We start from the raw sequence: 26,522 nt of genomic DNA, 5'->3' as shown, positions 1-26,522 counted from the left end.
GTAAAAATAATTCTGATTTCATAGAGTCATAGAACAGCTCAGATTGGAAGGAACCTCAGGGATCACCTACTCCAACCATGGACACCATGGGCAGGGACACCTCTCTACTAGGCGTGGCTGCTCAAGGCCTCATCCAGCCTGGCACTGAAGACCTCCAGGGAGGAGGCATCCACAGCCTTTCTGGGTAGCCTAATCCAGAGTCTCGCTACCCTCATTCTGACAAACCCCGTCCTAAGATCCAGCCTAAACCTATTCTCCCTCAGCTTCAACTCATTCCCCTTTGTCCTGTCTCTAGACATCCCCATGAAAAGTCCCTCTGCAGCCTTTCTGTAGGATCTCTTCAGCTATTGGAAGGCAGCTCTAAGGTCCCTCTAGAGCCTTCTCTTCTCCAGGCTGAATCCCCCCAGCTCCTTCAGCCTGTCCTCTTAGCAGAGGTGCTCCAGCCTTTGGATCATCCTTGTTGTCCCTCTTTTGGACTTGCTCCACAGTTCAGTGTCCTCCTTATCCTGGAACACCAGAACTGGAGGCGGTGTTCAAGGTGTTTCATCCTCCTCTGAGATACTTCCATTTGTGTTTAGCAGTCAGATTGAGAAAATCTTGCTGCTTGGCAAAGCTCCTCAGTGTGGGGCTGCTCTTGTCTGAAATACACAATGAATGATTTGGTTTTCTTCAGGGAGTGGCTCTACCTGTTGTCACACGAGATGCTGAATCCATATTATGGCCTCTTCCAGTATTCCCGAGATGATATCTACACGCTGCAAATCAACCCAGACTCTGCGGTCAACCCGGTACGGCTGGTCACCTGGTGGTGGAAACCAACACACTTGGAGTGTCCTAGGCTTGGGAACCCAACTCTCACATCCCTACTGCTAGAGACTCAATTGCTGCAAAAATAGTCCTAGGTTGATAGAATGGGTTGAGTTGAGAGGGACCTTAAAGATGATCCAGTTCCAACCCCCTGCCATGGGCAGGGACACCTCCCACTAGCCCAGGTTGCTCAAGGCCTCATCCAGCCTTACCTTGAACACCTTCAGGGAGAGGCCATCTGTGACCTCCCTGGGCAGCCTCTTCCAGTGTCTCACCAAATACGATCCTTTTGTTTCAATAGTGATCAAAGAAACTTCTCAACTGTGGACTTAATGTTCTGTAAGATGATGTGATGGTTTGGGTGTTCCCCACCCCCCCCACACTTTAGAAATCCCCCAGACTAGACTCAGCCAGCTCTGGAAATCCAAATGAAGCTTATATTTACAGCTGGCACAATATACAAGCAGCTATTTACAGTACATACAGTTATAGACAGAAATAGACAAGGTAAAAGGTAATACAGAAACACAACTCCCCTCCCAGAAACCTGAGTCCCCAGGAGGGGCTCTCAACCACCCCCTCACCTTCCCCCTACCCCTCTCAACCTTACCCCAGTCCCAGGGAAGAATGGAGGTTTGGCCAGGGGGTTAGGAAGCTAAGTAGATTAGCCCACAATGGAGAGTGAGGTTAGAGAGTAAGATGCAGCCCAGCCAGCAGCCCAAGCGAGAGTGATGCTGAGTGTGTGATCTATGTTTTGACTTATGTTTTTGCACATCTCAGCAAGCCTATGAGTGAAGTAGACATCACCATTGTTTTCTTTCCACATCCTGTAATCTGGTTCTTCTCACCAAAACATTCTAGCTAGGCTCAAACTAGCACAGATGCCACTTTGGTTCCTGTGGGAGATGTTACATGGATTCTGACTGTCAGTACTGGAAGCAGCATAGGCAGTGTGCTGTCTGAAAAGCCAACCCAAAAGCTCTCGATAGGATTTTGTTTTGTTGTGGGTTGGTTTCTTTTCTTTGTATGGAGATTTGACTTCAGGTTGAGCAGGTATAGCCTGGAGGTCTCGTTTGGCTGAGCAGCTTGGTCTCTCCTTTCTGTTTCAGGAACACTTATCCTACTTCCATTTCGTTGGGCGGATAATGGGCATGGCTGTGTTCCACGGACACTACATCGATGGGGGCTTCACCTTGCCTTTCTATAAGCAGTTGCTGGGGAAGCCAATTACTTTGGACGACATGGAATTGGTTGACCCTGATCTTCACAACAGCTTGGTCTGGATACTGTATGTACCCTGAGCTCAGAGCGGTGGAGTTCTGTCTCAGTTAACTTGCTAATGCCCCTAAGTCCAGGTGAAAAGAAATGCAGTGTATTTTGATCCCCTGCTTGGGCAGGTTGAAGAAGCACCTTTCTTGTGCAACTCCTTTAAGGCTTGACGTGCTCGAGGCGTTCACACCCGAGACATGAGGGTGGTAAATGATTACTGAGCTGTGAAGTGCTCACTTCACAGATTCTCATTTATTCAATTTGCCCATTGTTAGCAGTAAGGTGTTATTGAAGTCTAACGTTGGAACTTGGATGATGGCTTTAAAATGCAACAGAGCAGAAATATGTGTTCACCTTCTGCCTCCCAGCAGCAATTGGAAATGCTGTGGGAGAGCTAAATTGTGATGTCTGTCAGCTGCGTTGTGGCTGGGAGAGATCTGCGGGACCTGTGCTCCCTGATGAGTCACTTGCTTGTTTCTTTCCACCAGTGAGAATGATATCACAGGAGTTTTGGACCACACATTCTGTGTGGAGCACAATGCATACGGGGAGATAATTCAACATGAGCTGAAACCCAATGGCAAAAGCATCCCTGTGACGGAGGAAAACAAGAAGGAGTATGTCAGGTACAGCAGAACCTCTGCAAGGTGTTTTGTATTCCCGTGGTGGGGAGGATCTTTTACTTGTCTGAAGTACTTGCCAGTGTTGTGTTGTTTTCTGAGTGGTGCTGCCAGCAGGGCCACTTTGGGGCTGGCTGCATTTGAGCCCATCTTTCACCAGCCCCCTCTGCCCTTCCTCCTTGCAGGCTTTACGTGAACTGGCGGTTTTTACGAGGCATCGAAGCGCAGTTTCTGGCTCTCCAGAAGGGATTTAATGAAGTAATCCCACAACATCTGCTGAAGACATTTGATGAGAAGGAGTTAGAGGTCAGTCCAGTTAGGTCAGGTTACCTCCTCAAGTGTAACAGTAAAAGCCTGAGGCACTCTTCTGAGCCTGAGTCAGGTGGGAAGCTGTGCCCCAGAGCCCTGGGGGGCTGCAGGTGTGCTGCAAATGCCGCTAGAACCAGAGGCTGAGGTCACAGCCACGGGGACTGTGGGCATCTTCCACTGAGAGCTCTGAGAGTGTTCCTCCAGGTGACATTTCATAGCATCTGCAGGATGGTGGGAGAGGAGACCTTCTCCTGTACCTGAAAACCCATCCGAGCCTGCCGAGCAGTGCCTGCAGTGACTCAGGTTGTTCAGACCACTGCTCCAGCAGTCACGGACAAGTGTGCCATGAAATGTCAAGATCAGTATCCAAACAATATTCTCTCAAGGCAAATCCCATGGATCCCAACCTTGGTTTAAAACTGATGTCTAGTACATGGTGAGCTGCGGAGCTGAGGGGTTTGCCATACAGAATGGCCACAAGGTAAATCACTGCTCGCTGTACCATAGGAACTGCTCTTCCTTTTACAGCGACTGCTGTCACTCAGCAGTGAGCCCCTGCTGTTAACTCAGGAGGGTTTTGCAAATGCAGAACAAGAAATGGGAAGGTCCCAGGTCCTCAGTCATAGCCCTGTGCATCTTAAACTGCTCCGTTGTGGGGCTGTGGTTTAGAAGCACTGAGAGCTTGTTAGGAAAGTCTGGTTTGTGTTACATCTGGTATGACAAGAACAAGATGATCTGGGGGATGGTCCAGAGTTGGGCTGTCCAAGCAACACCCTCAGCTACACCCCAGAAAGAAACCCTGAGTTCAGATGTGTGCACTTGCACACATGGGTGGGCTCTGTGCTTCTGTCATTTAACTGGTTTTGTACAAAAGTAAGATGAAGAATGAAGCCACAAACACGACCTTTTGTTGCTGCATTGTGTGGCACTAGTGAGGTCATCATTTGCCATTGATGTAAAACCTGTCGATTTTTCAGAGTCAGTTATCACTTGGCTAGCTCCAAAGCCATTTTTGTTTGTATTGATCAGTGATGAAATCTTTCCTTGTGTTTTAAATTTACAGCTCATCATTTGTGGACTGGGAAAAATTGATGTTAATGACTGGAAAGCAAATACTAGGTTAAAACACTGTACCCCAGACAGCAACATCGTGAAATGGTTTTGGAAGGCTGTGGAGTTGTTTGATGAGGAGAGGAGAGCTCGCCTGCTCCAGTTCGTGACAGGCTCCTCCAGGGTGCCTCTGCAGGGCTTCAAAGCCTTACAAGGTAACAGGAACTGCAAATGCCTCTGCTTGGCGGAAGCAATGGGACACATCACAGAAACATTAGTTGAGACTGAGGCTGGTTGGCTGCGGTGACTTTCTGAGAGCCATTTCTAAGGCTCTGATGAATGACAATCCCGAGCAGTCGGGTTTGGGTGTTTATCACCTGTCGTTGAGCTGTAAATGTATCCTTTGTCACAGTCACACACCTCCTCCTCAGCTGACCAGAACTTCTGGCCAGAGAACTACGTGGGGTTCTCCTTAGTTTTTTTCCTGAAAGCCTGTGTTCTGATTTCTGTCTTTTGCGAGCTCTGGGACCAGAAAACACCAGCAGGCAGCGTTCTCGTGGCTCTGACGGCAGAGACACTTCCTGACGCTGGTTTTATTCTGCGTGATGTCATCACAGGCACCAGAAGCAGTCACCTCCGTTACTGGCCTGTCTCCTGAGCGTCACTTGAAGCTGCTTTTGGTGGTTTTAGTTACTTTTCCTGTTGCTGCAGTGCAACAGACTTTTTGTATTATATGACACAGTAGTAGCAGAGATCTCTTCTGGATTTTTAGGTGCTGCAGGCCCACGACTGTTCACAATACACCAGATTGATGCCAGCACTAATAACTTGCCGAAAGCCCATACCTGGTAAGACTTGCTCATCTCTCTGTTTGTAATATGTTGATAGAGCCAATTTGCTGTCTCTCTATGTTGAGCAGTCTTTCTTTCTTCTCCCTCTTCTTTTGCCATAATAAATGCAGTGAAGGTTGCTGTCGTATCTGTCAAGTTCTGCTGCTCTTGTTGCATTGTCATAGCTTCTGGTGCATTAACTGATGTGTGACCGACCTGTGCTGTGTGACCATGAAAGGAAGGCTCTGAGGAGACCTTAGAGCAGCCTTCCAGTATCTGAAAGGGGCTGCAAGAAAGCCAGGAAGGGACTTTTGACAGGGCTTGTACTGATAGGATGAGAGGGAATGGAATGAAGCTTGAGGAGGGCAGATTTAGACTGGAGATTAGAAATTCTTTAGAGTGAGGGTGATGAGACACTGGAACAGGTTGCCCGGGGGGATGTCTCCTCCCTGGAGGTGTTCACGGCCAGGCTGGATGAGCCCTGGAGCAACCTGGGCTAGAGGGATGTGTCCCTGCCACTGCAGGGGGTTGGAACCAGATGATCTTTAAGATCCTTTCTAAGCTAAACCATTCTGTGAATCTGATGCCGGAGGTTGCCGGACGCTGAAGCTTTTCCTCCTCTCTCGGCAGCTTTAACCGCATCGACATTCCCCCCTACGAGAGCTACGAGAAGCTGTACGAGAAGCTGCTAACAGCCATCGAGGAGACCTGTGGCTTTGCTGTGGAATGACCTCTGCGGCCTCACCCCGGACTCTATTTATACTCCTGTCAGCCAGAAAGCCCTGCCCTCAGCCGAGACTCAAGAGATGCTTGAAATACAGGAAACTTTCCCTTTTCTACACGCGGACACTGGGAGGGAAAGGACAAGTTTGGAATTTTTTAATTATTATTATTATATATTTTTTTTTAATTTCAAGAAAAAAATGGGTTCTGTGGTTCCTGCCATGGGATCATTCAGCTGCTATTAAAAACTAATATCTTGAACACACAGAATGCTGACTTTTCCTACATTTCAACAGTTAAGCAGTGTTCTCTACTTTAAAGACTACTACTATTTTTATACAAGGTTTATCTATTACTATTTGCCTACCTGGTTTCTATTCTCAGATACCAAGACCACAACTTCAGCAGTCGGTACAGCTCACGTTTCAGCCTCTTTTCGATGTGTGATACTGAACAGCATCTAGACCTGCTATTTTTGGAGAAAAAAGGAGAGAGAGGGGAAAAAAAAAGGAAAAAAAATATTTTGAATATTTTAACTTTGCATAAAATTGGCTGAAAGAGTTCATTAACCTTTTTAATCACTTCCATCTTAACTGCATTTTCTTACAACAAACCCTTTTACTCTGCAATGTAAATTTAACCTTCCCACAGGGGGGCTTTTTTTTTTAATATATCTTTCTTTTTCCAAGCATGAATTTACAAATATTGATGTTTTTGGGGTCCTATTTATATCACTTGTCAGATTTCCTTTGACAGAATTTGTAGCCTGAGTGGCGCAGTGCTGTGTTTGGAGCAGTCCTTGTGTTAAGAGTGGGACAGACCTTTCTTAATCATCAGCAGATGTTTGGATTTCCCTTTGGGTTTGGGGGGTTTTTGTTTTGGTTTGGGTTTTTTAAACAGCAACTTTCTAACCTGTCAGAATGATGATGTTGATTTTGACTTTGAACACTGCATTTTTCCACTTTCTCTAAAGCTGGTGAGGTGATACTTGACAGCAGAAGCCTGTCAGCAGTTCTTTTCAGAACCCATCCTGTCCAGTCAACCAAAGCTTGTTTGAATGCAGCCAAATCGTGTTCTGTATTCATCTGTGCTAAAGGCTTGTCAGGTAAAACATGTTGTAGTCTTCTGTCTAGCTGCTCATGAGGTGGGTTTTAAGTTACAGCTAAGGAGCAATGGGTGTGTGAACGGAAATGTGTGTCATGTGCTTTGAAAATGAGGGTTTAGAAGCGCATAATTTATTGATTGTAGGGATGGAAGTAAGTATATATATGAATTATAGCATGGGTTGAGCTCTTCGAGGGGGAGTAAAATGCACTACCTGTAGAGGGAATTGAACTCTGAAGTTAGCCTGGAAATTCTCAGTGAAGATCTGCGTGCTCTGCTTGTGGTGTCCAGATGAATCAGTCTGCTTAGGAGGTGGTGGCGTTCTCCTCTCAGCACTGACAAGATTTGCAATAAGCCTCCTTTTTTTTTGTTTTCCCCAATCAGTGCTGTTGTTTTTTTTAACTTAGGTTACAATTAATCACCAAAATGCACTATTTTTACACTGCCAAGGAGAAGAAAGTCAAAGGCATTGAAAATGCTCAAAGAATGAGATGTGAGCAGCTGTTCCATGTCTGCAGTGTAAGTCACAGTGAAGTGGCTAATTCTGTTCTGTGGAGCTCGGCTTAGTTTTGTTCTGCCAAATCTGACTGCCACAGTGAGTAAACTACTGCTGGATGTTGTGTGTAGAGTAGTGGGCGATGGACTGCTTCTGTAGAATTGTGGTAAGAACCTGGTGAGCCAAATCCACCTTCTGATTATTTGTTTTGTACAGCTGTTGCTGGAAGGTTTGTTCTAAGGGACTTACTTCCCAGGCTGGGCTGGCTGGGAGATGAGGCTGCCGAGGGAGGTAACCAGAAAGCCAAGAAACTTGCTCTGCCAGCCAGGTTTGCAGTAGTGCATCAGCCCCTTCTTCCTTCAGGGGCCATGACTCATGTCAGCAGCTAGTACCTTTGTGTCTGCATCTGGGATCCCCTGGGATTCCTGTTGCCAGAGGAGCTGCCACTGCATCTGGCTGAGCAAAATAAGTATCTCTTAGTACTGCTGCCTGTAGTTGGGACCACTGCTTCCAACACTGCCAAAGACCTCTGCTCCTCACAAAACTGCAAGTTTTGAGGTATGGTGTGAGCTCCTTTGCAGAGCCTAGTTCTGACCACTCCTCACAGGACAGGTGCTCCAGGGTTGGTTTTTCCTCCTGCTCAGGCTATGACTGCAGCCTGCCTGGTCATGAGAAATGTAAAATCCAGTTTGGTCCAACTTTATGGTAAGTCAGGGCCTTGTCAGGTGGTGGAAGGGGTGGAAGGTGCTGTTACCTTGGCACCAGCCAGCTCAACTGTTAGAAGACTGCCTCTGTAGTGTGTCTCCCGACCACATCATCTTTACCCACCTCCCAGCAACCTTCTCCTTCCCAGCCTGCTGAGGCTGGTAAGGTTTTTGAACCTTAGGCCACCCTTAGGCCATAAAAGCTTTTTTGGGGAGGGAGGAGATAAGCTCTGCAGAACAGAGACTCTAGAGAAGCTACAAAGTACCATTCCTTTCCACAGCAGCCTTAGCAGTACATTTTTTCTTCTACCAAACGTTTTGGTAAGGCATAGAGCTTTTGTTTTAACTGCCACAGATGAGTAGAAATTTCATCTAGGCAAAACCAGACTAATCTGCGTTTGACTTGCCATAGCTGATAGATGAGGATGAGGATACCAAGTGTTTCCAGTGCCTTTCTACCTTCATAATGACTGAGAGCTTTAACTAAAGCACCTCATCACAGAGTCAGATGTTTATCTGAAGGTGTTCAAGGGTTGATTTCCTTTGCAAAATGTTGTTTGAAGATCATGTCAGCTACTTTTCCCTCAAAAAAAGGTGCTAAGCCTAATATTGCATTTTAACCTTGGACTTTCACCCCATGATTAATGTGAATATTTATTTCAGCGTGTCCCTCTTACTGGGTTCTTCCTTTCATCCAGTCTTCAGTTGTTTTAGAGAGATGTCACATCATGGTTTTATGCTGTTGCTTTACATGATGAATGTTTAATTAGGAACAGTGACTTTTGTAGATTTCAAATATACGCAGTTGAGTTCCAGAGGATTTAATTTCTTGGTGTAAAGAGTTTTGTAATGGTGCTTTGTACAGTATGTATTCTATTTTTTTTTCTTTGCACATAGTTTCAGTTTCCCTAAACTGATTTATTTGTACCAAAAAATTTTTTTTGGTGTTGTACTAAAGTCCAGAGCACACAAAACCATTCTGAAATTCCTCTTCTACAACACTACATCTGTACCGAACTTCTGGTGCATTTAAACTGGCTGCATTGATGGAAGTAAAAAGCTTTGCTTCTATAAGCCCCAAGTATGCATTGTACAGCTTCATGTAGCATGCTCCAATGGCTTCAGATTTGAAGCAGCACCATACAGGTCACAGGTGCCATTTGTTGTACTTTACACTATGTAGTAGGTTTCTGGCTCTACCACATCCTCAGAGCTTCGTCTGTAGTTGTAATTAGTTTATACAAGTGTAATTACTCCTCCACAAACTGACAGTTCTTAGTTTATCATTTCCATTGTATTTATTACAGAGTGTTTTAGCATTGGTATCATTGTATTTTCACCCAGCTGTTACATGAGCTAAAGCAAAAAAAAACAACAACAAAAACAACCACAAAAAATCTGTATAAAATGGTTTTTAAGTTCTTCATGTATGTACCCATGCAGAAGTTGAGCAATAAATTGTATGCTGTTTGCACTGTCACAGCAGCAATGGTTTTAAAAGGTTTACGTTTTGTCTTAATTAAATATTGACTTGAAAACATAACAAGATCAGTTTTAAGTCACTCAGCTTTGTTGCAGGAGAAAAGACTTCTCCCAGAGCCTGGCCTTCCACTTCTAAAGCCCTGGACCTGTTGTGTAAGGGCAGAGTGGAGGGAGGCCAGGAGGGGTTTCACTGCCTTCCCAAGCAGGGACTTGTTTCCATTCCCTGCTGTCTTTTAGGTCTCCTCCCACTCCCTGGTGGCAGGAGTGCATCCTCTGCTTATCCACAAACCTCTGCTGTCTGCCTCAGGCTGTGGCTCCACCACTCCATTTCTTTCTCACATTCCTGCTACTCAACCTTTCCAGTTTCTCTTCCAGCTCTGCCACCCAGCTGAGCAGATCGTTGACCTGCTCATGCACATAGCTGTCCTCTTGTGTCTCTGGTACCAGTTCCAGGCTCAGACACTCCCCCACTCCCCCCGCCAAGAACTGCTCCTTCTTGGCCCTTTTTGCCATAATTCCTTTTCCTAGTATCGACTTACCACTACTGTAGCTGGTCTCCTCAAACTAACTTGGGCTGGCTTAGAGCAGCTCCCTTGCAATGCTTCAGACAGTGAGGGTGTGGTTTTGTGAGGTGTGTTGTGGGTTTGCTTCAGGGAGGTGTGCTGTAATCTGCTGTCATTGTAAGCATTTGTTCCTCTGTGTTTACCTCTCCTAGAGCCTGTTGTGCATGGCTGCTCTAACTTGTACTTGCAGCTGATTCTCCGAGGACAGTGTGGGGCCATGGTCAGCTCCTGCTCTGCCCCATAGCAGGCTGGCCACAGGCCCTGCCCTGGCTGCAATTCTCACAGAAGCTTCTGGTTTGCTGCCTTCAACCAATTTTCATTGGTTTCTATTTCCAACTGCTCTAATACAGTTGTGGCACAAGAAGCTGCATATATTTTATCTGCTTGCGAAGATGACTTTGTTCCAATCTGGTCATTTCTGGCCAATGGTGTTAGTGTGGTTTCTCAATCCAGCAGCAACAGAACCAGTACAGGCATAGAGGCTCAGCATTCACCTCTCCACCAAGGTAAGACAGACCAGCTCCATCCCACTTCCTTTGTCTGGAGCTCAACATCATCTCAGTCTTGCTCAGAAGGTAGACAGTAGTTCAGAAACTTTATTGGTGATCATAAAAGTGCTATAGGGAGTTGCACCTCTGATGGCAAATGACAGAGGAGATACTTTACAGCAAAGCAGCCACAGGGCAGCTCTCACAGATTCTCATCACCTTAGCCAGAGAACTGCAGCACCGTTTGCCATACAGCTCACACCAACCAGCTCTTGCTGTACTGAAAGGAAGCCATCTGGAGCCTGGACTTGAGCCTGTCTGCTTCTAGCTCCTGGAAAAAGGTGTCCTCATCACTCTGCATGATTGCTGCTTGCAGTTGCTCTATTTCCTTTTCCATCCTTGACCTCAGGTCTCTCTTTGTTTTCTGTAGCATCTAAGGAAAACGCAGCCATCAGCCACAGCACACGGAGACAAGAGAGGTAACAGCTCTGACAACACTCACCTGTGCCTGGGCCTTCTCTCTGCTCTGCATTTCTTGGTGTTCTTGGGATAAAGCTTCTGCTAGCATGGAGAACTAAGCAGAACAGGTGTTTGAGTTGAAGCAGTTGAAGAGAAGACTTTTTGTATAACAATGGTGTCTTAGAAGCAGATTAAGCTTTACCTGATCTTTGTAATAGTTCTCCATAGACTCCAGCTCGTTTTGATGCTCTCTCCTTTGCTCAGCGCGCTTCTCTTGAGCATATGCTCTCAGGTCCTTCAGTCTTTGCTTCTGAATTTCTAAGCCTTCTTCAAATAAGTTCTTAAATATCTGCCAGCAATAAAAAACAACAAATCCAACAAACCAAAGCATACCTCCAGCTCTCCCAGAAACTTTTTAAGTACACATTTTCAGCTGCTTTATCTCCTAACAGAATGGTGAGCTTGTGACAAGTCACAGCCCATGACAAAATGCAGTTCTGTCTCTAGGTGTGGGATCCTGTCTTTTAAAGTCCCCTGAGCAACAAAGCTGCCTTCTGGACCAGTCTCTCTAACTGATGATTTATTTTCTTTGGGTAGGAACAACTTCTTAATCCTCCTGTTTCTGAAAACCCATTTTCCCTATTTCTTATTGTCAGCCCTGTTTTTTCCACACTGGTATTTCACCCTTTCTCTCCTCTTAACCCTAGGAAACATCCTTTCTTCTTTTGCAGTGCTGTACCCCAAACCGTGTCAGTGTTTCCACAGAAGGAACCTTGCCAGCTGTGGCCTTGACTGACCAGCCATTTCATCCTGGCTCCTCTGCTCTCTTCACTTCAATTCTTGGTTTCCTTGTACCGGTATTTGGACTGCTGGACCATGGGGCCAAAGAAAGAAGCATTGCCCAACTGGAGAGCAGGACCCCTTGCGCTCACCCTCTCCTCGCGTGTCCGCGCCCGCAGCATCTTGGCGCGCAGCTGCAGGCGGTAATCCTGGTAATACTGCCTGGCTCGGGCGGCCTGCTGGCGCTTCTCCCTCAGCTTCTTCTGAGCCCACTTCTGCCGCCTGATGCGCTGCTTCAGCTCTTGCTGAAAGGAGAACGGTAGCTGTAAGACCATTAAGCTTCCAGCAGATCCTGCTGCAGGCAAATCTTTAGTGATCTTTGCTAAAGAGGGTCCTTTACTAAGCGCCTTGCTCCTGCCCCAGTTTAGCGCTGCAGTGGTGGTTTAAAGGTTTAATCACCACTGTTTAGCCAGGTGGTGCCACCAGGAGCACTCCCTAATGAAGGAGTCAGCATTGCCACGGTACTTGTTTTTCTTACCAGCAACAGCAGGGGCCTCAAGTTTCTCCTTGCACGTTGCTAGAATCTGTTTGCTCTTTTAAAGCAAGAGTGCAGTGTAATAGTAACAATAATTCCATTCCCACGACCTCAGTAGCCACACAGCAAACAGATTACACAGCACTTGAGGCCACAGCTCCTCCACAAGCATAAAATAGAAAGCCACTTCCATGGGAATATGCATTTGAGCTAGTTCAGCATGAAGCGTTTGTACCATGTGACAAGTGTCCTCCCGGAACCATACCAGTCTCCTGTTATGCTCCTGGTCTTTTTTAATAATGCCAACAAGCAGCTCTTGCTTTTTCAGGGCTTGTTGAACCTGCAAGGTTAAAAAACAGCAGCTCATTAGTTCAGCATTCTGCAGGACAGGAAGTGGGGTACAGGAGTTTTAACCATTGCCCCTTGCTATGGTTTGCTTCATCAGTTGAGAATTGCCATGCATCATCTGTCATTTTCCATCTGTAACTTCTAAACTAAAAGCTTTTACAAAAGCAACAGCAATCCCAGGCAGTAGGAGATAAACCAGTGTGGAAAAAAGTAACCTTTGAGTAGCTGATGAGAAGTTGAGCCTCACCTAGGTAAGGACACTCCTGTCTAACCACACTGAAATCTGCATCCTTTCATGCTGTGCTTTGGATGTGCAGGTGCCCTGTCTGCTGCATGCAAACAGTTAGGATGACCTTATGCTGATTTTATGCTGCAATACAAGCTGCTGGCTGTTCTGTCAGAGGTACTGGCCCTGTGACACTTAGAAGGTAAGAGTAAGAACACTCACTTCATTTTGGAGTTTTGGTCTGCTTCTGCCAGAAGCTGCTTTAAGTTGTTCAGTCTGTGCAAGCTGCTGCTGCCACATTTTGTTCATGGTGTGGTGGGAAATATGCAGGTGGGGAAACTCTTCCAGTAGCTGGAATAGGAGATCATCATCTCTTACTTTCACTACAAGGTAAAGACAGATGTGAGCAATAAATTCCTGGAGAAAGTCTTCCAGACAGTGTCAGCCTAAGTTATGAAACAGTTGAGACTGAACACTTTATAATCTACCTACAGGTTAAACCCAGTAGGACATAACATCAGTCTCAGTAGAGCAGTGGAGAAAATAACCCTGAGATTTTGGGTATTTTTCTGCTGAAGAATTGCTCTTATAGCTCAGGCGTTGTTTCCCTCCCACCACCACATCCAACAGAGATGCATATCCCCTTCTGTCTTGGTTCTGACCACCACTAATCAGTGATTTCTTTATCTGTCTCTCACTCACTGGCTTCAGCAACTTAAAATAGCACTAATGCAGCAGCAGGGATAGATCCAGGCCAAGTAAGCAGGTAGAAAATAAACTGGTTTGAAACCAGCTCATTTCCTTTACATTTTTGAACTTTCTGGCAGGAAAAGATATGGGAGGGAGATGAAACAAATGAGTATTAGACGTTCAAGCATTGAAACAGAGTAAGGCAGTGTACCTGAGCAGCCCTTAGACACACAGGATTAGAGCAGGATCTTAAAGACGGCATAAATGCTGTTTGCCAAACCTGAGCCTGTGATGTGCCTGTTGGCTGTTCTCAGGGCATCACTTGCTCCGTAAAACTAGTGGCACTGCTAACTCAACCACGGAAGGACCTTGAAAGGGAGATGACAGCAACTGACAGGTTCTGCTCTATTACCTGTGTGTGGCTCAGCACCAGCATACACAAATTAAAGGCCAATTTTCCATCTGATACAGGCTCAGGGAAAAAAAAAACGACTGAGCTCAGACTACAGTGGAGCAAACACAGATTAGCAGTAATGGAAACAAGCCCTGAAAATAAGCCAGGGGATTTTTTAAGGAAGTAGCAAATGGGTCAGAGTTTTGCTTGTGCCTTGGTGGTTTACATTTGCTTAAAACATTATCTCCCCTTACACAAATCCAGATATATACAGGTCACAAGAAGGGGAAAATGCTACAGTTAACTGATATATGTTGGACTGATGCCTTTATTCCTGGGAGTTCAAGGCATGCTTTCACAAGATGCCAGTTTTCCACCAAGTATAGCTTTGCAGTTCTTACTTGGAGCTGCTTTCTTTGGCTTCACAGTCCCTCGTTTTGGAATCCACTGGCTGTGTTTGGGATTCCGAGGTGTGGTTTTTCTAGAATAAACTTTCACTGGCTGAGGCATTTTTGGAGGCTCTTGAAAGATGTTTTCTTTGTATTCTTGTTCCTTAGGAGCAGATGTAAAGCAGATGGAGAACAGGTATCAGAAGGAAAAGACTGACAGGTCACAGTTTGGCTATCAGCACTTAAGTGTCTTTGAATGTGGGACGTATTGCACTGGATTCTCCAGAAGGCCAGAACTTAACAAATGCAGGTCAGGGTTCAAAGAAAGGTTACATCTCACTATTGCATAACCTCAGCTCTTCTGCAGCACTTCACCCTGCTGCAGCAGCCTGGTGTTGACATTGGTATAACAGCTTTTCAGCTAAGGATCTTTGCTGTTCCAGCAGTAAGGAAGGAGCAAAACTCCCTTTGCCACATTTGTAACATTAGAGCATCTCCCTTACACAAAGTCAGCTTTTAGAGCAGTTAAAGACCAGGACAAAATTAAGCAGGTTGCCTGCAGTGTGTTTAGATTCCAGCTTTACTTTCATAGCTGTGGGGATGTTGTGTGTGAAGTGCCCATCTGTGGAGAAGGTTAGGCCAGTCTCTGGAACCTGTCTCCTTGTTCACTTTGAGTATCCTGAAGTTCCCACTTAATGTGCAAAGCATGGTGGTTAGAACAGGCATTCTTAACCCACTAGAGTGATGAAACTTCTAGAACTACTTATCCTTTGGTTCTACCCAGCTCAGGAAAAGCTGTCCTCCTGCTTATTGCTTTAGTAGTGCAGAGTGCTGTAATTAGGATGCAGGAAGTCACAGAGGTGTTGCACACAAAAGCTACATCCAGTGTCTGGGCAGATCATCTAGACAAATTTCAACCAACCACCACCAGCACAGAGCATCACCTACCACTTCCTTGATGGCTTCTCTGAGCTTGGAGAGTCTAAGCCTCTCTGTAGCTTCATAATTTCTGAGTTCACCTTCATAAGCTTTTGCAACCATCTAGAAAACAGAAAGGACTCTTCAGAGAAAATAATCAGTCCACGTGAACACCTCTTCACCCAGCGAAGAGTCTAAGTCACTTCCTCCACTGGAAACTCTCTATTTTTGCAAAATGTGGAGTTGAAGTCTTTTCCTCAGCATTCTACAGGTACAACAGTGGACAGTTACTAGCAGGCCAGCTGCCCCATGGGGCAAGAGCATTTGGTTTGAATGCTTTAGGTATAGCCCTAACCCAGCAATTACCTTTGCTTGTTGTGTTCTTTCATCCCTTTCTCTTTGCAGCTGGCTGTGTATTTTCCTTACTTGGCCTGTTCCATTGCTGCAAAGTTTCTCTTCCAGCTCAGAGAAGAGCTGATGCTGAGATGAAGGTGAGGATGGAGAAAGGGATCGTGGCCTGCTTTGGTACCTTAGACGTGGCGTGTCTGTAAGGAAAGGTAATTCATTGAGCATCTAACTTACAACAAAACCCCTCCAGCCAACATCAGAAAAAAAGCCCTCAGAAGCCCATACAGAAGGAGAGTCAAAGGAATTTAGCACAAATTCAAGTCATAGAAAGCCAAAGGCTTTGCTTTTAGAATTCTCCCTTAACTTGCCTCGCTCAGCTTTCCTTCGGCGATAGTCCATGACACTGTCACTGTGCTGGGACAGGCTGTCTTCATCTGGCAGCTCTGCTCTACTGTGCCCTCCCAAAGCTCTCTCTAGCATCTGTGGGATAGATTGGTGGAGGTCAGCTTGAGTAGTTCATTCAAACTGTAAACCTGTCAGTTGCAGATTTGCTTTCATCACTGTCACATCTGCACTCGGGTTCTCTCCACTGGCAGTACCAAGGTTGCTCAGGTACCTCAGACTGGGGCTCACTTACCACATCCAGCTCATGTAAGCGGCGAGAGAGCTTTTCTGACACTTCCTGAAGCTCTTGCTCAGACAGCATTTCCTTTGTTGTTCTGGGGGATGAAGACTCCTCAAGGGAGTCTGTGGCAGAGTTTTTGTATCTGCTGAAACAGACACCAACCAGATTTCATTTCTGCTCTGAAACCTGAAGATAAGCATTACCTTGTGTAACTCCAGATCACTTTTTGCACAAAGATTAAGTAGAAGCTGAATGTGTAAATGCCTGTAACTTCTTTCATACAATGTACATGTGTCAGGAGAAGGGAAAATTTTCTGTTAAAATTAATCTTTTGCTATCATGCAACCAAGAGGGAAGAGACCTTGTTTTCAAAGGAGACACAGGGAAGCCCTGGGCAGCCATGGCTCAGTACCCAATGACCTCACCTTTTCTTTCTAGGCAGATATCGAGATTCAGGTCTTGGAGCCTGTGTTACTTGGTTAGCACAATGTGAGAGTTTCTGATGTGAAGAGGAAGCAGATGAAGTCCCATAAACCCAGGGAACCTAGGAAAACCAGTAAATTAAGATTTAATGAAGATCTCTGCAGTAAAGCTGAGAAGTGCCACAGCTCAAGTATGCAGAGATCCTAGAGCAGCTTGTATGGGAGAACAATTTCAAACCCTCTGATTATATAGAAGAGTAGACATAAGGCCAAGTGACTGAAAATAGAGACAGACAGAATTGTCAAGGTTGGAAGAGATCTCAAAGATCATCCAGTTCCAACCCACCTGCCATAGGCAAGGCACACTACACTAGATCAGGCTGCTCAGAGCCCCATCCAGTCTGCCCTCCAAAACCTCCAGGGATGGGGCCTCCACCACCTCCCTGGGCAACTGGATGTTAAAAGAGCTAGACTAGGAAAAACATAGGATAAGTTGAGGAATCATCTATAGCTAAGCCACTGACTCAGAAGAACAAGGTTCAGGTGAAGTTGTGAGTGTCCCTAAATATATCTCCTTAGCCTGGGATTAAGGCCAAGTAACATGAGTAAGCTGGACTTCACTGAGTGCAGAGCAAACTAGAAATTGGTTGGTTTATAACTGCCTGGTATCTTAGCTATGTGAACTGCAGTCATTTGGGGTTGGACTTGCAAATACACCAATGGAAAAGGAGTTTGGACAGAGACAATGCTTGAAACAGACGGTGTAAGTTATTGAGACAAATGAAGTCTGTGAGTACCTCTTGTGGTTGCAAAAGGCAAAAAAAGGAAGTATTTTCCAGAGCAGGGAGCTTCCTCTAGAGATGTGTTTTTACAAGCCTATGCTTGATCTGTTTGTGGGGTTTGCATTACTCAGTTTTTGAAAGGCAAAGGACAAGGCAAGGAAATAAACAGAAAGGACTGAGCAAACAGCTCAGTGATCTTTAGGAAGGGAGCAAAATGTGAATTACACTGGAGACTGAATGGCCCCAAAAGACCTAGATTCTTACTAATTTAGAATACTGATACACTTTGAAGGACATGGCTGTACTCCCGTGCTTTCACATCTTTGCTTAACCCCAGGGCCATCAGATCATTATCTGATCGAGATCAAGTAGAACTCTGTAGGGTACTGGCAGTTGCATTTTCCGAAGCAAACACTTCAGAAGAACTGCCATGACTTGCAAATTACACACCGAGTCCAACACCATTGCACCACTGATTGTCTGTTGAAGAAAGCCAGCCCAAAGCACGGAAGTGCCACAAGATGCCAGCAGAATTAAGCAGAACTTCACAAATGTTGACTGAACTTCCACAAATAAGGTAAAGATGCAAAATCTACCTTTGCCACGCTGCCCTCAGCATCGTTTGGTAGCAGCTGGTCTCCCACTGCAGAAGCAGATGACAGGCAAGTGTTAGTGGATGGCACAGACTGCACTGTGCCTGCTAATGTGGGGAATGAGTGAAAAAAACCGCGATCCGTGGGTAGCCTTTGGATCCAAATCATTCAAAGATAACAGAATAACAAAGCCACTGTGGCTGCACACTTATGACATCCATTTTGGTAATTTCTCAGGTTCTGGATGTTCACTGTCATGGGAATGCTATGGAAACCAGCAAGGTAAGCAGTGTTTCCCAAGCAACCGAGAAAATAAGCTCTGGAAGCCAGCTTCTAACCTTCTTCGACCACAGGCAGCTAATGGCTTGTTCCTAGAGCTGAAGCTGCCTTGTTTGGGCTGTGTTTTTCTGCTCAGAATAAGCTCAGCCATGGGATTTATCTCCTAGAAGAGATTTCTGTAGTACAGGCCCATCTTAACTGGATTAACTAAGAAAGGAGTTGATCTGGGGACATGGATTATTTTTCTCCAGCACAGTGAAGAGCTTAAGAGTAACCTATTTCTGTTTCTCTCTAAAGCAGAGATAGAAATATGAACTTGTGGCTGAATTTAAACCAAAGAACTACTTTCAAACCCATGTTTCTTGTAGTGCCAATGTAAACAAATGCAATACGTGACACTTGAAGAGTTACCCTACAGGAAACAAGCTTCTCTCACCAGGGATTTTCCTTGACAGGGAAAAACTACCAGAAACATCTTCAGGCTTTTCTGGAAGTGACTTTCCAAACTGAAATAAAAAGCAACATGTTTTCTCTGAATTCACAGGAGAGGTTTGACATTAGGTTTGTCTGCACAGGGAAATCAATGCTAAGTTTATAGACAAAAAGACACTGATTTGTTTACTGGAAACTGTGCAGTTACTTTGATTATGGGAGCTGCACACTTGTATGTGTATAAAATACACATGTCCCTATAATTTCTTCTCTGGCCACTCAGTGAAGAAGGAATCCACAATGCAAAGTACTTTGAACTGAGGATGTTCTTCAGAGACCAGCTACTCCCATTCTGCACAGAGGGGTTTAAAATAAAAGCAGTAGTGATTAGTGATTAACAACACATACACACCCCCAATTAAAAAATCAAGGATAGGGGTTTACTTACAGTAGAAATTTTCACTTCTTGGCTGTTAGTGAAAGCTGATGCCTGTCTGCCTGAGCTCTCATAATCCCTCCACCCAGAATAATGAGGTCTGGCTTCCAGAGGTTGAAATGGTGGTAGCAAGGGGATAGCTTGCTGTATAGGCTCCCCAAGCTTTGCAGCACTGGCACTCAGGCTCTCTTTTTGAGGTTCAGCAGGATGGAGAGACTCCACTGAGCCTTGAAGGACAAGTGAGAAGAATGCCTAAGTGTTAGCTTTGTGTATTTTTAGAAGTATCTAAATATCCAGTATGAGCTCCCATCTTTGCTGGGCTGCACAGAACAGTTCTGTGATATTTTCATGCCTTACAATGTCACTTCCCTTCTCTTCACGGCAATGCACACTGCAGCCCCCACCAGGTTTGTGATGGCTGCACAGAGGTGTAGTTAAGCACACTGTGTTCATACTGCACAGCTGCAGCTGTGTGCATGCACAGAAACCAGCTTTGGATTTGCTGTTCTTTCCCCCACAGTCATTTCAGATGCCTACAGGAGAATGCCTGCTCATACACAGGAGTTCTAAGCAATGACAGAGCCACAGTCAGCAGAGGCCAGGGACAATGAAGAACATGGCTGCCTCCTGTCAAAAACATTCACCCTGTACATAATCTATCCACAGCTGACCTTAGGAACAGCATGAAAGCCTCCTTGAAAATATGATTTTGGATGCTAGGATCTTCCACAAGGGCTCTTTACTTTGAGAATGTGTTTATTGCACCACAAAAGGAAAATGATTTAGCTAAAGCTGGATCCTAGCTAAGCAAAAATGCTCTGGGACACTAAAGTACAAGATTTTCAGAATGGACTTATTTAAAAATATTGCTAAAGTGTTTCCAACCACAACAAAGGTTCTCCTCTACAATACTTTAATTCCCTTACAGTCTTTAGCCAAAATCAGAGAATAGCTACCAGAAGCACGAATGCTCACCATCTTCCTTTCCCTTTGCAATGCCCCTTTCCATTTCAGAGAACTCTGCAGGCAGTGCTGCAGCAGCCTCAGAGGTTTTACAGCCTTCCACTCCATTTGTCTTCTCTGCTGATAACAATTCAGGCAACTGGAGTTCTAGATGTGATGGTTGAAAAAGATAAAATTAAGAACTATAAGGCATCCTGCTATGAACTGCTTAGATGACCAATTTTAACCTTTAATAATTGTTTGATGTTAGCAATCCATATTATGATCAAAACAAATCCCTTAAATCTCTGCTTCAATCCAATATTGACTAATTCTGTTCAGTAAAAATATCATTCACAGTATTTCATCCTGCCTCTAGTTGGAAAGATTAATCACCAATAAGGAGTACTGTCATAGGAAGAGAGGAATGGATGCTGTTGAAGTAGTCTGCAGAGTTATTTGTTCCAGAGCTACCCAGAATGTTTAAGGGGCACACACTCCTAAGAGATCTTCTTTAAGAATTAACTTAATAGTCTTTTTACAATCCCAAATAATACATTTTACACTGCACTAGATGAAATGAAGTTATCAGAATCCCCTTATCCTGTCAAACAAAATAAAATGCCTTTGTACAGGAAACTGAATTAGAAGTCAAAGAACAAATCTTTATCCAAAAACTGGAGCTCAAAAGGCATGGAAAATGTATTTGGAATGCTTTAAGAAACTGTAACTTCAGCAAGATCAACCACAGGTATGTTTGCTTATTGCTGGAGTGTTGTTGGTTTTGGTTTTGTGTTGTTTGGATGTTTGTTTTTTTTTTCTTGGGGGGGGGTGTTTCTGTAAATCAAGAGTTTAAAATGAAGTAGCTGTTTATTTTTCAAGAGTTATTTCTTGCAAACAACAAAAAGCAGCCCAGAAATATTACTACAGAGTAGTCTTTAAGTTTTTCACTCAAACTCACCTTCCTCTCTCTTGGAAAATGAATGAGCAGTATCTCCAAGCCTGATTAACTCACTTGTAGATTCTGATCCATCTAAGTCACAAGACGGAACAAAAAATTCTGACTGGGACCTAAGAGGCACATAAAAGGCATAAAATATTTAGCCTAAAAATCTTTTCCCCTTCAGTCCACATGGTGGAGCTGCAGAAGAGTGGCAACTGCCTCAGACTCTTAAAGAGCAGGAGAGGAGAGAGCAGCTGCCACATACAGGCTGGTGCAGAAGTTATCAAGGGGAATCAAATGCAGTCCAATTGAGTACAGCAATTGAAAACCGAGATAACGTTTTCCACTTGTCCTGGAGCTAATTTCAGCCTCTTAGATGCCTTACTAAAGGAGATGTGATGGATGCAATCACTACATTTCCTACTTGCATGCTATTCGGACCCTACTAGGTTTCCTACAGGTACACAAAGGGAGAGTCAATCACTTTGCCAGTGCAAATATTCACAGCTATTCTTACCCTGCAGCTGATGAGGATGTTAGTGGTTGGGTAAAGTGACCAGCATTGCATTCCAGCTGCTCTTGAGGTGCAACTGCAATTCCATTATTGGGCAGCACATGTCTCTCATCTGTTAATAATGAAGAGACAATTACTTCCAGGAAAACTATTTCTTAACTACCAGGTACTAAACTCTCCTGATGATATTGGCAATAAGCACAACAAAACATTATAATGATGATGTGTAAAATGATGACCTGTAACATCTGCAAAACAAGGGTTCAGAAAGCTTATATCTTCCAAGAGAAGGAATTCCTTATAGCTGCTAGTGAGGAAAACAGCAAAGAAACAGCATTTACCTCTTATAGGGGCTACGTTCCCTCCACAAACACCAAGAATTACGTTCGTGAGAACCTAGCAAAGCCCTCAGCAAGCTAACTTGAAAGCAGACAAACAGGAAAGAAGGCAGTAGCAGAACGTCTTTTAAACTAGGCCCTCTGTCTACTCACCTCCATTTTGAGAGGATTCACTGGCTTCTTCTGTAAGATACTCTAACAAGCCATCAAAGATTTCAAGGAGGTTTCTGATAGATTCCCTTTCTCCTTTCACGATGTTCTCACCTTAAGAGAAGGTACTGCCACACATTAATAAGTAGTATTGCCACACAGCAATTATGACTACTTCCCAGAAGAAAAGTTCTTGGAAGTGGGAGTTTTCTGGGGAGATGTCAGGTGAGAAAACAACTGCTCACTCATTTATGGCTAAAGTATCTTAAACATTCCCTAAAGCTGCAGCTTTTTGTTTCTAACAAGTGTAAATTTATTAATGCCATACCTGCTTCCACACACAGCTATAAATCAGGAAGAGTTGGGATTTCATATTCTCTTATACAAGAGTCTGTGGACTGGCAGGCAGGATTACAAACCTCAGCCGTTTTAAGGAAGAGATAGCTCACATCAAGCAAGCAGTTTTCATTCTTTGCAGGCTATGTTATGCAAGATGATACTGAGTGAAAGCTATTGCCTGCATACAAAGGACAGTCACCACATGCTTCAAGCCCTTAGTCACCAACTTCTTAGTGAGCAACAAGCTTCAGATTCAAGGCTTGGGTTTTAAAACCTAATCTCCACGCTTTAGCTGTACCCAGAAAAACACTGAGCCAGTGACAGACTTCAAGTAACACTTCAGCAGACACGTGAAGTGTGTTTCATTGTTAACTTCGACATTTCTTGCAGGTTGTGTCACACAAGACACCTTTTATTTATTCGCTGCTTGCTGCTCAAGTTTATAACCTGATGTCCAAGGTAAGGGTTCAGTGTTTTGATGATGTTTCACTACAGGAAAAAGACTTTTCACATAGGTATGAAGTATGCTTTATAAGAGATGTTCAAATTAAACATGCTGACAGTCAGCTGCTGTGTGCTTACAGCGAAACAAGTACTTACCGGTGATGTGAGACAGGCTGACCTGCAAATAGTCCAATGCCAGGGAATCTATTACTGCTTGTACATTATGTGCATCATCCTCTTGGCTTTTAGGAGTAGCTATGAAATCTATTTAAAATAAATAATCTTTTTAGGCTACCTAGGTGGATAGATCATTGCAGATACTTTGACTGAACTGCCTGAATTTTCACATACAAGTTAGTGTTTTTTTCAGTAGCTTGTGTTCTTGGTGAAAACCCCAAATATCCTGTGGTTGCATGAAATCTTTCATAAACACTTGAGTACAAACTCAGACCACCCCCTGAAAGACGTGAAGCATTGAATTCATGAATAAAAACTACTCATGTATTTTGACTCCTTCACTCCCAGTACACACGAGTTCACTCTGTCAAACTGCAATTGCAGTTCGTGTCAAGGTCTCTGTCCCCTGCCAGCGACTACAACAATGAATTAAAAGCAACATTATTTTTAGTTCTGGGCTTATACTTCATAGGACTTCTACCACCAATAGCTGCCAGTTACCTCTTGCAGTTGTCTTCTGAAGTAGGAGACCTGATAGTTCCCAAACGCACGAGTGTGCCATAAAGCAAACAAATACATAATTGTACAACCCTGCTTATTGCTGTTGCAGAAATCAAATGGAGCTGGGTTAGAACAGGCAAACCATACCTCAGCTCTTAGCAGACTGTAAGTGAGAACAGGCTTCAGTATTAACGTTTCTTTAAGAGAAATGAGGCAATTGACACCTCTCAAAGGTTTTGTGCCTGTGCACAGCCTTCCAAGACCTAACTAACAATAGAGAAAGATTCCTCCTAGCTACACCGGCGAACTCTCCTCATAGCTACTATTCATAGCAGTAATAAACAAACCCAGAACAATTAACCACTGTTACCTTAAATGTTCTTAAAGAATGGCAACCACTCTTTGGAAGGACACAAAGACTTTAAAAACCCTACCTCGATAAGAAGCTTGGCAAACTTGAATTTGTTCATTATGAGACATACACACACAAAAAAAAATGTTTAGAAATGCTTGTTCCCACCTGGTACTTTTTCTCCTAGTATTGACTCGTAAAGATGAACAAACACATCGACACCACATTCTGAGAGATTCTTTATGTGGTGGTTTATGTGACAGCTCCTTAAAAGCTCATTGGCAACATCAATCCAATCTATTAAGAAGCAAAACATTAATGTCAGAACCCAAAGACACAGAAATAAAAACATGGTTAGTAACACTGAAAGGTGGAACACATTTAAGTGTCTTTGGCTCAACCATAGGTGGTCAATCCCAGTTATGCTATCTCAATTACCCAAATTTCTGGATATGATGTATGCTTTCTGCTCCATCCCTTGGTTACTGCAGATGGAAATGTGGACAGCGAGAGGAATGACACACACGAGTATCTGGTTCAAGTACACAGTCATAGTACAACTGAGCTTGAGGGCTGAAGGATACTGAAGCACCACAGGCTGGGTGGATTTTTTTTCCCCTTCCATGTAATATGAAGTGTTTTCTGTCTGTCTGCATAGGCAGGACTTCCAAATCTTGAAGGACTTTGATCCATCTTTTATGAAGAACCAGAAACTCTTCTGAAACATGAGCTTCTCCCTACAAACCTAGTTCTCCAATACTCCTAATCGAGAACACTCCTAATGCAGGTATTCTTTGTGAAAGCTAAGCTCAAGGACTACTTTTATTAGTTTGCTGTTTAGGAACTACAAGAACATGGAGTTGGTCCCACCATCTTCCTTCATACCAGGTTGAGCACAACAATACATGCATGAACAGCATGTTTTTCCCCAAGTGTTTGTATCCTTTGCTGCAATCTTCCTTGGCAGCCATTTCAAACATCAAATTAGAAAAATAAAAGCCTTTGTTAGTCTGTGATCTCTTCTCGCGGCTGGATTTCTCCCCTAGAATCACAGAAATCAGGGTTGGAAGACAGCACAAGGATCATCCAGTTCCAACCCCCCTGCCACGGGCAGGGACACCCTACCCTAGATCAGGCTGCCCAGAGCCCCATCCAGCCTGGCCTTAAACACCTCCAGGGAAGGGGCCTCAACCACCTCCCTGGGCAACCCATTCCAGCCTCTCACCACTCTCCTGCTCAACAACTTCCTCCTCACCTCCAGGCTGAATCTCCCCACCTCCAGCTTTGCTCCATTCCCCCCAGTCCTCTCACTCCCTGAGAGCCTCAAAAGTCCCTCCCCAGCTTTTTTGTAGGCCCCCTTCAGATTCTGGAAGGCCACAAGAAGGTCACCTGGGAGCTTCTTCTGCTCCAGACTGCACAGCCCCAACTCTTTCAGTCTGTCCTCATAGGAGAGCTGCTGCAGCCCTCTGAACATCCTTCTGGCCCTGCTCTGGACACTCTCCAGCATCTCCACATCCTTTTTGTAATGGGGGCTCCAGAACTGGACACAGTACTCCAGGTGGGGTCTCACCAGAGCGGAGTAGAGGGGGAGAATCACCTCCTTGACCTGCTGGCCACACTTCTGCTGCAGCCCAGGCTCTGCTTGGCTTTCTGGGCTGCAAGTGCACAACCCTGCATGTTGCTTTCACAAAGTAGTACTTTAATGGGTATTATGTATGGACTTAAAACCAGTAGAGAAAGAGCAAGTCATCTTTAGAAGGAAAAGAAAGTACATAATTAATACAACAGAAACTAGTTTTTACTCCTCTGTACTTCCCTGTTACTGTTCCCTTGGTTTCAGAAACCACTTCACCCTAAGATTTCAGGTGTATGAAAGATTGAAGCAGCATCTTCTGTACCTCAGACTAATACATCCCAGAAAACTTCAGCTACTCCCAATGTCAGGTATTACCACTTCAGACTAATTGAGGGGGTGGGGCAAAGGCAAGGGGCAGGATCGATGGAGGTTAACAGCGTTTAAAAAGCCACAAGACAAGGGAAAGACGTCTTTAAGGAAAGGTGCACCGGAATAAGACGGTATTGAGAGACTGAGCAGTATGAGAGCAGCACAGCAGCGGGGAGACAAAGCTGCTCTCCACTGCGTTCCCGGCTCTGCAGGGCATGAAGCCTGGATGCTCCTGGGGCACTCGCACCTGCCTCACTGCGAGGCCTCACGATTGAGGCCCAGCGGTGGGCAAGGCGCACGGAAAGCAGCGAATCAATGAGTGAGAGGTACCCGCGGCCCGGAGCTGTCCTGAAGGGCCCATCCCTGCCGGCCCTACCTCTCTCCTCAGCGGTGCCCATGACGCGGCGCCCCCGGCACCAACGGCCGGGGCATTCGAATGGCAGCGCCGCGGCGGAAGGGGCAGGGCTGCGCGGCCGTGCGCTGCGCGTCCCCATGGAGACAGGGCGCGGACGCCTGAGGCGCTCACGGGACGCCCGCCCCGCGCCGCGGCTGCCGCCGTCCCCTCGCCCCGCCCACCCCGGCGCCGGGAACAGGCCCTGCGGGGGGCTGGGTCGCTGCCTTCCGCCCGACACCGCCTCCCTGGTTTCTGCGACCCCCGCTTGCCCGCAGCCCAAGCCCTGTGGGCTGAGCTGTGCCGCGAAGGGCCCGGGTCTGGCCAAGCAGCGCGGCGGCTGCTGGTGGCACAAAATGGCGCCGCGATCCGCGCCGGGCTGTAA

The 26,522-nt window shown here is 45.2% G+C and overlaps 2 protein-coding genes across 6 annotated transcripts in view; one reads left to right on the top strand and one right to left on the bottom strand.

Moving 5' to 3' along the window:
- SMURF2 (SMAD specific E3 ubiquitin protein ligase 2) overlaps positions 1-9,412 on the top strand; it is a 69,507-nt gene extending 60,095 nt beyond the window's left edge. The window contains exons 13-19 of the mRNA XM_064150586.1: positions 674-788; positions 1,917-2,095; positions 2,565-2,702; positions 2,882-3,002; positions 4,069-4,270; positions 4,828-4,903; positions 5,516-9,412. Of these exons, the coding sequence (XP_064006656.1) occupies positions 674-788; positions 1,917-2,095; positions 2,565-2,702; positions 2,882-3,002; positions 4,069-4,270; positions 4,828-4,903; positions 5,516-5,615 (931 nt within the window). The 3' untranslated portion in view covers positions 5,616-9,412. The remainder of the gene's footprint in view (positions 1-673; positions 789-1,916; positions 2,096-2,564; positions 2,703-2,881; positions 3,003-4,068; positions 4,271-4,827; positions 4,904-5,515) is intronic.
- A 1,121-nt stretch (positions 9,413-10,533) lies between these two features.
- CEP95 (centrosomal protein 95) lies at positions 10,534-26,212 on the bottom strand. 5 transcript variants are annotated; one of them, XM_064150583.1, is made up of 22 exons: positions 26,123-26,212; positions 23,970-24,098; positions 22,928-23,035; positions 21,992-22,102; positions 21,504-21,612; positions 21,005-21,114; positions 20,077-20,211; positions 19,114-19,328; positions 18,670-18,739; positions 17,958-18,004; positions 16,583-16,701; positions 16,170-16,302; positions 15,901-16,012; positions 15,551-15,729; positions 15,215-15,307; positions 14,279-14,429; positions 13,016-13,176; positions 12,485-12,559; positions 11,837-11,989; positions 11,107-11,253; positions 10,948-11,019; positions 10,534-10,878 (listed from the first exon to the last, which is right to left on the bottom strand). In XM_064150583.1, exons 1-22 carry the CDS (start codon positions 26,142-26,144, stop codon positions 10,702-10,704), a joined length of 2,628 nt encoding a protein of 875 aa, XP_064006653.1. In that variant the 5' UTR covers positions 26,145-26,212; the 3' UTR covers positions 10,534-10,701. The 5 variants fall into 5 exon arrangements, with proteins under 5 accessions (XP_064006653.1, XP_064006655.1, XP_064006651.1 ...); XM_064150585.1 differs by having other exon boundaries at positions 16,170-16,299; XM_064150581.1 differs by lacking the exon at positions 26,123-26,212 and having other exon boundaries at positions 23,970-25,009.
- Positions 26,213-26,522: the final 310 nt, after the last annotated feature.

Source organism: Pogoniulus pusillus, chromosome 11, assembly GCF_015220805.1.
Source record: "Pogoniulus pusillus isolate bPogPus1 chromosome 11, bPogPus1.pri, whole genome shotgun sequence".
In the NCBI taxonomy this organism is placed as follows: Eukaryota; Metazoa; Chordata; class Aves; order Piciformes; family Lybiidae; genus Pogoniulus; species Pogoniulus pusillus.
This window is presented reverse-complemented; position numbering and strand designations above follow the sequence as displayed.

Bases quoted from the DNA above. Each gene is read 5' to 3' on its own strand.
- CEP95 (XM_064150581.1), bottom strand. From the start codon at position 24,153: ATGTTTTTATTTCTGTGTCTTTGGGTTCTGACATTAATGTTTTGCTTC. The intron at 21,115-21,503 runs GTAAGAATAGCT...TGTGCCTCTTAG, and splicing joins ACATCCTCATCAGCTGCAGG to GTCCCAGTCAGAATTTTTTG. The intron at 11,254-11,836 runs GTGAGCGCAAGG...TATTGCTGGCAG, and splicing joins CGCGGACACGCGAGGAGAGG to ATATTTAAGAACTTATTTGA.